The 8,641-nt window shown below is 45.5% G+C and overlaps 1 protein-coding gene across 4 annotated transcripts in view; it reads left to right on the plus strand.

Moving 5' to 3' along the window:
* The window catches only part of wdr93 (WD repeat domain 93), a 55,383-nt gene extending 49,525 nt beyond the window's left edge, over positions 1-5,858 (plus strand). For all 4 annotated transcript variants that reach the window (XM_042317519.1, XM_042317521.1, XM_042317520.1 and 1 more), the window contains exons 14-15: positions 1,578-1,776; positions 5,475-5,858. In XM_042317519.1, the coding sequence (XP_042173453.1) occupies positions 1,578-1,776; positions 5,475-5,565 (290 nt within the window). In that variant the 3' untranslated portion in view covers positions 5,566-5,858. The remainder of the gene's footprint in view (positions 1-1,577; positions 1,777-5,474) is intronic.
* Positions 5,859-8,641: the final 2,783 nt, after the last annotated feature.

Below are 8,641 nucleotides of genomic sequence, written 5' to 3' on the forward strand. Positions count from 1 at the left end.
ATGCTCTGGTAGATAGTAATGTTGCTGGTAGATAGTAATGTTGCTGGCGGTTAGTAAAGTTGCTGGTAGTTAGTAATGTTGCTGGTAGATAGTAATGTTGCTGGGTAAAGTTGCTGGTAGTTAGTAAAGTTGCTGGTAGTTAGTAATGTTGCTGGTAGTTAGTAATGTTGCTGGTAGATAGTAATGTTGCTGGCAGTTAGTAATGTTGCTGGTAGATAGTAATGTTGCTGGCAGTTAGTAATGTTGCTGGTAGATAGTAACGGCGCTGGCCCAGCTACTAGGAGTGCTTGGGTTTTGTTCTTACTTTACCTCACGTCTTCTTTACCTCATGGTTCTAAAGCAACACACCTGACGTCATGTCATGAAAAACCATCTGGCCTTAATAGTGTTATATGCTCTTAAATCTCCACCGGTACAGAAGAGGACTGGCCACCCCTTTACCAGGTACAGCCAGGAGAGGACTGGCCCTCTGAGCCCGGTTCCCCTTTACCAGGTACAGCCAAGAGAGGACTGGACCTCTGAGCCCGGTTCCTCTCTACCAGGTACAGCCAAGAGAGGACTGGCCCTCTGAGCCCGGTTCCTCTCTACCAGGTACAGCCAGGAGAGGACTGGCCCTCTGAGCCCGGTTCCTCTCTACCAGGTACAGCCAGGAGAGGACTGGCCCTCTGAGCCCGGTTCCTCTCTACCAGGTACAGCCAGGAGAGGACTGGCCACCACTCTGAGCCCGGTTCCTCTCTACCAGGTACAACCAGGAGAGGACTGGCCCTCTGAGCCCGGTTCCTCTCTACCAGGTACAGCCAGGAGAGGACTGGACCTCTGAGCCCGGTTCCTCTCTACAAGGTACAGCCAGGAGAGGACTGGCCCTCTGGCCCTCTGAGCCCGGTTCCCCTTTACCAGGTACAGCCAAGAGAGGACTGGACCTCTGAGCCCGGTTCCTCTCTACCAGGTACAGCCAAGAGAGGACTGGCCCTCTGAGCCCGGTTCCTCTCTACCAGGTACAGCCAAGAGAGGACTGGCCACCACTCTGAGCCCGGTTCCTCTCTACCAGGTACAGCCAGGAGAGGACTGGCCACCACTCTGAGCCCGGTTCCTCTCTACCAGGTACAACCAGGAGAGGACTGGCCCTCTGAGCCCGGTTCCTCTCTACCAGGTACAGCCAAGAGAGGACTGGCCCTCTGAGCCCGGTTCCTCTCTACCAGGTACAGCCAGGAGAGGACTGGACCTCTGAGCCCGGTTCCTCTCTACCAGGTACAACCAGGAGAGGACTGGCCACCACTCTGAGCCCGGTTCCTCTCTACCAGGTACAGCCAGGAGAGGACTGGCCACCACTCTGAGCCCGGTTCCTCTCTACCAGGTACAGCCAGGAGAGGACTGGCCCTCTGAACGTGGTTCCAGGCTTTTCTACCTCCGGTGACCAGCAACTGATCCCCTCTTTATGGCCAAATTCCTTTTAAATGGAAAATATCGTTAGTTTACATTTACTGACCTACAGGATATCAACATAGCCTTTAACTATTATATAAAATAACTCAATTCAGTTTTAATGGTGGGATATTAAGCAATTCCTTCTCCCCCAGGTGATCAGCGTCCCGGTCCCGACAGTGGGGAGGAGGGGGAGGACAGAGGGAGTCGACTCTTTGTGTTCCGTCTCCGAGATGCTGCTGCCGTCAAGCCGTACAGACACGAATATGTCGGCAGAGCATCATCACCCCAGGGCCAATCAGGGACAGGCACCTCTAACTTGGAGGAAACATGCAACCTCTATTTCCAACAAAGGTTTGTTTACAGGCTCAGCTCTGTTTAAGAACTGATTTATTTAGCCTTTCTAGGTGCAGGAACAACTGTCAGTCCAACTGCTATTACTGTACCTACAGCTAAACGCCATTATCACAATAATATGTTGTCTTTCCAGATCAGTTTGGACTCATCCAGACACGCGTCAAAATGAATCTCTGATTGTTTGTTCCTGTTAAACACTGAAACAGAGTTGATGACATCAGAGTGTGAAACAACCGGTTTTAATACTGTGTTAGGTTCTAAATAAACAGAGTACAAACTAACGGTAGGAAAAGCTCATGGGTCAGACAGCTGAACAGACAAAAACGTATTTAAACAAGCACTGGAATTTACCCTTCCTCCTATGCTGAGTCTCCTCCTTGCACATCTGGACAGCCAAAACATCTATGTTGCTGGACAGGACTTTAGTGATGCCTGTTCTTTCTCACTTCATCTGACCTCGGCCCAAATCCCTCACTCCTCCCCAACTCACGGCCGTCCTGTTGTCTCGTCCCAGACTGAGGCCCTTCTCCTTTCCATAGGATACCTGGTGTCTAACAATAACATGTTATGACAGAATGTAAATGTTCTGCATTCCCCCCTCTCTCCCCCAGTAACATGTGTTTTGAAGTCAGAACCCATCAACAGTATGTCAGTGGTCTAGTTATAACATGGTGACGTCATATGGCATGGAATTGGTCTGATATAACATGAAACTAGGAAGAGCTGTGGCACATCTGAATGGGCTTGTTGCAGGTGCCTGGGGGAATAATCAGAAACTCGAATGAAAAGAGAGCCACACACACTGCTTTTACCAGTATGACTTGGGTCAGTGTTTTTCAAAGTTCCTCGGGGACCCCCAGATATTTCACAATGTCTAGCTCAATGATTGACCTAGTCAAGGGCTTGATGATTAGTTGACAAGTTAACTCAATGATTGACCTAGTCAAGGGCTTGATGATTAGTTGACAAGTTAACTCAATGATTGACCTAGTCAAGGGCTTGATGATTAGTTGACAAGTTAACTCAATGATTGACCTAGTCAAGGGCTTGATGATTAGTTGACAAGTTAAATCAGCTGTATTAGCTCTGGAATAGTTCAAATACCTTGAATGGCTGAGAGGTTTAAAACATGTTGGCCTGTTGTATTGGGTCCCAAGGAGAGGTTTAAAACGTGTTGGCCTTGGCCTGTTGTATTGGGTCACAAGGAGAGGTTTAAAACATGTTGGCCTGTTGTATTGGGTCCCAAGGAGAGGTTTAAAACATGTTGGCCTGTTGTATTGGGTCCCAAGGAGAGGTTTAAAACGTGTTGGCCTGTTGTATTGGGTCCAAGGAGAGGTTTAAAACATGTTGGCCTGTTGTATTGGGTCCCAAGGAGAGTTTAAAACATGTTGGCCTGTTGTATTGGGTCCCAAGGAGAGGTTTAAAACATGTTGGCCTGTTGTATTGGGTCCCAAGGAGAGGTTTAAAACATGTTGGCCTGTTGTATTGGGTCCCAAGGAGAGGTTTAAAACATGTTGGCCTGTTGTATTGGGTCCCAAGGAGAGACATGTTGGCCTGTTGTATTGGGTCCCAAGGAGAGGTTTAAAACATGTTGGCCTGTTGTATTTCCCAAGGAAGGTTTAAAACATGTTGGCCTGTTGTATTGGGTCCCAAGGAGAGGTTTAAAACATGTTGGCCTGTTGTATTGGGTCCCAAGGAGAGGTTTAAAACATGTTGGCCTGTTGGCCTTGGCCTGTTGTATTGGGTCCCAAGGAGAGGTTTAAAACATGTTGGCCTGTTGTATTGGGTCCCAAGGAGAGGTTTAAAACATGTTGGCCTGTTGTATTGGGTCCCAAGGAGAGGTTTAAAACATGTTGGCCTGTTGTATTGGGTCACAAGGAGAGGTTTAAAACATGTTGGCCTGTTGTATTGGGTCCCAAGGAGAGGTTTAAAACATGTTGGCCTGTTGTATTGGGTCCCAAGGAGAGGTTTAAAACATGTTGGCCTGTTGTATTGGGTCCCAAGGAGAGGTTTAAAACATGTTGGCCTGTTGTATTGGGTCCCAAGGAGAGGTTTAAAACATGTTGGCCTGTTGTATTGGGTCCCAAGGAGAGGTTTAAAACATGTTGGCCTGTTGTATTGGGTCCCAAGGAGAGGTTTAAAACATGTTGGCCTGTTGTATTGGGTCCCAAGGAGAGGTTTAAAACATGTTGGCCTGTTGTATTGGGTCCCAAGGAGAGGTTTAAAACATGTTGGCCTGTTGTATTGGGTCCCAAGGAGAGGTTTAAAACATGTTGGCCTGTTGTATTGGGTCCCAAGGAGAGGTTTAAAACATGTTGGCCTGTTGTATTGGGTCCCAAGGAGAGGTTTAAAACATGTTGGCCTGTTGTATTGGGTCCCAAGGAGAGGTTTAAAACATGTTGGCCTGTTGTATTGGGTCCCAAGGAGAGGTTTAAAACATGTTGGCCTGTTGTATTGGGTCCCAAGGAGAGGTTTAAAACATGTTGGCCTGTTGTATTGGGTCCCAAGGAGAGGTTTAAAACATGTTGGCCTGTTGTATTGGGTCCCAAGGAGAGGTTTAAAACATGTTGGTAGGTTTAAAACATGGGTCCCAAGGAGAGGTTTAAAACTGTTGTATTGGGCAAGGAGAGGTTTAAAACTTGGCCTGTTGTATTGGGTCCCAAGGAGAGGTTTAAAACATGTTGGCCTGTTGTATTGGGTCCCAAGGAGAGGTTTAAAACATGTTGGCCTGTTGTATTGGGTCCCAAGGAGAGGTTTAAAACATGTTGGCCTGTTGTATTGGGTCCAAAGGAGAGGTTTAAAACATGTTGGCCTTGGCCTGTTGTATTGGGTCCCAAGGAGAGGTTTAAAACATGTTGGCCTGTTGTTTTGGGTCCCAAGGAGAGGTTTAAAACGTGTTGGCCTGTTGTATTGGGTCCCAAGGAGAGGTTTAAAACATGTTGGCCTGTTGTATTGGGTCCCAAGGAGAGGTTTAAAACATGTTGGCCTGTTGTATTGGGTCCCAAGGAGAGGTTTAAAACATGTTGGCCTGTTGTATTGGGTCCCAAGGAGAGATTTAAACCATGTTGGCCTGTTGTATTGGGTCCCAAGGAGAGGTTTAAAACATGTTGGCCTGTAGTATTGGGTCCCAAGGAGAGGTTTAATACGTGGTTTTAACACGGGGTTTTCTACAGTAGTCTGTTGTATTGTGTGTAATAGTCCTGGGGGTTTTCTACAGTAGTCTATTGTATTGTGTGTAATAGTCCTGGGGGTTTTCTACAGTAGTCTGTTGTATTGTGTGTAATAGTCCTGGGGGTTTACTACAGTAGTCTGTTGTATTGTGTGTAATAGTCCTGGGGGTTTTCTACAGTAGTCTGTTGTATTGTGTGTAATAGTCCTGGGGGTTTTCTACAGTAGTCTATTGTATTGTGTGTAATAGTCCTGGGGGTTTTCTACAGTAGTCTGTTGTATTGTGTGTAATAGTCCTGGGGGTTTTCTACAGTAGTCTGTTGTATTGTGTGTAATAGTCCTGGGGGTTTTCTACAGTAGTCTGTTGTATTGTGTGTAATAGTCCTGGGGGTTTTCTACAGTAGTCTGTTGTGTACAACTGTCCTGGTTGTGTGTCTGTGTATTGTGTAATTGGTGATTTCCACAGTATTCTATTGTATATACTGTAATTGTTCTGGCTTTGTGTGTTTGTCTGTATTGTGTTTCAGGGTTCAATCTGTGGAGGAGAGAAACAAAGTCATGACTGAGACATGGAACCAGCTCCAAGAGCATGCCGCCATGGTGCTCTTACAGAACTGACAACAAGCTGTTACCATCTAACAGAACTGACAACAACAACTTGTTCCCCTCTTACAGAACCAACACCCTGTTACCATTTTACAGAACCAACACCCTGTTACCATTTTACAGAACCAACACCCTGTTCCCCTCTTACAGAACCAACACCCTGTTACCATCTTACAGAACCAACAGCCTGTTACCCTCTTACAGAACCAACACCCTGTTACCATTTTACAGAACCAACACCCTGTTACCATTTTACAGAACCAACACCCTGTTCCCCTCTTACAGAACCAACACCCTGTTACCCTCTTACTGAACCAACACCCTGTTACTATTTTACAGAACCAACACCCTGTTCCCCTCTCACAGAACCAACACCCTGTTCCCCTCTTACAGAACCAACACCCTGTTCCCCTCTTACAGAACCAACACCCTGTTACCCTTTTACAGAACCAACACCCTGTTCCCCTCTTACAGAACCAACACCCTGTTCCCCTCTTACAGAACCAACACCCTGTTACCCTCTTACAGAACCAACACCCTGTTCCCCTCTTACAGAACCAACACCCTGTTCCCCTCTTACAGAACCAACACCCTGTTCCCCTCTTACAGAACCAATACCCTGTTACTATTTTACAGAACCAACACCCTGTTCCCCTCTTACAGAACCAACACCCTGTTACCCTTTTACAGAACCAACACCCTGTTCCCCTCTTACAGAACCAACACCCTGTTGGCATCCCCTCTTACAGAACCAACACCCTGTTACCATTTTACAGAACCAACACCCTGTTACAGAACCAACACCCTGTTCCCTCTTACAGAACCAACACCCTGTTACCCTTTACAGAACCAACACCCTGTTCCCCTCTTACAGAACCAATACCCTGTTACTATTTTACAGAACCAACACCCTGTTCCCCTCTTACAGAACCAACACCCTGTTCCCCTCTTACAGAACCAACACCCTGTTACCCTCTTACTGAACCAACACCCTGTTACCATTTTACAGAACCAACACCCTGTTCCCCTCTTACAGAACCAATACCCTGTTCCCCTCTTACAGAACCAACACCCTGTTCCCCTCTTACAGAACCAATACCCTGTTCCCCTCTTACAGAACCAACACCCTGTTCCCCTCTTACAGAACCACCACAAGCAGGACATTACCACGTCCACATGTCTTCCGTCACTACATAGACTGACACATGAAAACCTACAGGATATATTGATTGAATACTACATCTCCCTCAGCGTAACCTGTGTTCTTCCAGGTTGGCATCTTGACTTTTAGGAAAAGCGGTAATGGAAGGTTTTACCTTATTAGGTTTGATGTTAGCATATGTTACAGGCAATAATGTATGGTTTCTTACATCTGCTTTCTTAGATCCACTGAAGAATGGACCATGCTTTGATAGGGCTTTGAATAAATTGGGAGATTAAGACTAAATTGTAAATACAGTGTCACAACCAAGTGTCTCACACCAAACAAACGTTCCTTATATTGACAGGGTGTTCTGTCTTAGCCCAACATCTACATCCTTCTGAGGTATCATGCCTCAGAAGTCTCCAATATGACTATTTATTTATGAGAAAACCTAACCCTGTCTTCGCCCCTTATCGAAGGTAATGCCACAGTCCGCTCTGCTGAACATGACACTTTGTGTCCAAGGAAAAAACAGATTTTCAGTTTATCCCTCTACTCTTCTCACATTCACTTAGCTATTGAACGTCATCTTTCTCTGACAACCATGTTTCTGTAAAATAATACATTATATTGTGTCCGACCGCCTTGAATCGGCCTAGGGGACACGCAGCCCGCGTGCAGCAGTTGGACAGAGGGAGATTCCAGCTCAAAGCACTATACTTGTACGGCTCCGGTTACCTTGGATAAAGAAGGACTTGTGTTTTAAAGAACAGTTTTCTTTAATATTTCTTAGACAAGAAGATACAACAGAGATCCAGAGGAAACTAGAATTGCCCGTATATAGATGCCTTGTTCAAAACAACTGGGAACTCTGGAAAAAGTAGGAGTTGGATGACCAATGTTCAATTAGATTTTTCCCAGTCTGAGTTTTTTCGAGTTCCCAGTTGATCTGAACGCGGCAAGAGTTGCGATCTGGTCTCGAAACTCGATGATCAACTCTTCTTAGCCACACAGTTTGGCCATTAACTGCAGCTCAAAACCAGCTCAGAATCAGTTACCCGTTCTAACTTCAGAACAAGCTCAGAATCAGTTACCCGTTCTAACTTCAGAACAAGCTCAGAATCAGTTACCCATTCTAACTTCAAACCAGCTCAGAATCAGTTACCCATTCTAACTTCAAAACAAGCTCAGAATCAGTTACCCATTCTAACTTCAAACCAGCTCAGAATCAGTTACCCATTCTAACTTCAGAACAAGCTCAGAATCAGTTACCCATTCTAACTTCAAAACCAGCTCAGAATCAGTTACCCGTTCTAACTTCAAACCAGCTCAGTCCCCTCCCCCTTGCGCTTGCTATTGATGGAAACAGACTGAACTCTTGCTCTGCCCAATCAAACTGCCCCATTTGTGCCATCTGCCTAGGCATTGACTGGTAGCGGTAAAGGGCCTGGGCTAAACAAATACAAATGTTCAGACTTTTGAACTCTGTATTGTTGGGAAAGGGCTCGTAAGGAAGCATTTCACGGTAAAGTCTACACCTGTTGTATTCAGCTCATGTGACAAATAATATTAGATTGTTGATTACACCAGATCTTTCATGCACATTGCTAGATATTTGACTCAAAGTATTTCTGGCATGTTTCACAGGCTCTGACTGTATGCTCTATATCAGCATTCATATTGGGCCAGAATAACACTGCTTCTGCACGTAATTTGGACTTTTCAATCCCTAGATGGCCCTCATGTACAGTGGCAAGAAAAAGTACCTCTTGAAATGTACTGGATTTCTGCATAATTTGGTCATAAAATTAGATCTGATCTTCATCTAAGTCACAACAACAGACAAACAAACAGTCTGCTAAAACTAATAACACACAAATTGTATTTTTCTTGTCTATATTGAATACATCATTTAAACATTCAGTGTAGGTTGGAAAAAGTATG

The sequence above is a fragment of the Oncorhynchus tshawytscha genome, unplaced genomic scaffold, assembly GCF_018296145.1.
Source record: "Oncorhynchus tshawytscha isolate Ot180627B unplaced genomic scaffold, Otsh_v2.0 Un_scaffold_6196_pilon_pilon, whole genome shotgun sequence".
NCBI lineage: Eukaryota > Metazoa > Chordata > Actinopteri > Salmoniformes > Salmonidae > Oncorhynchus > Oncorhynchus tshawytscha.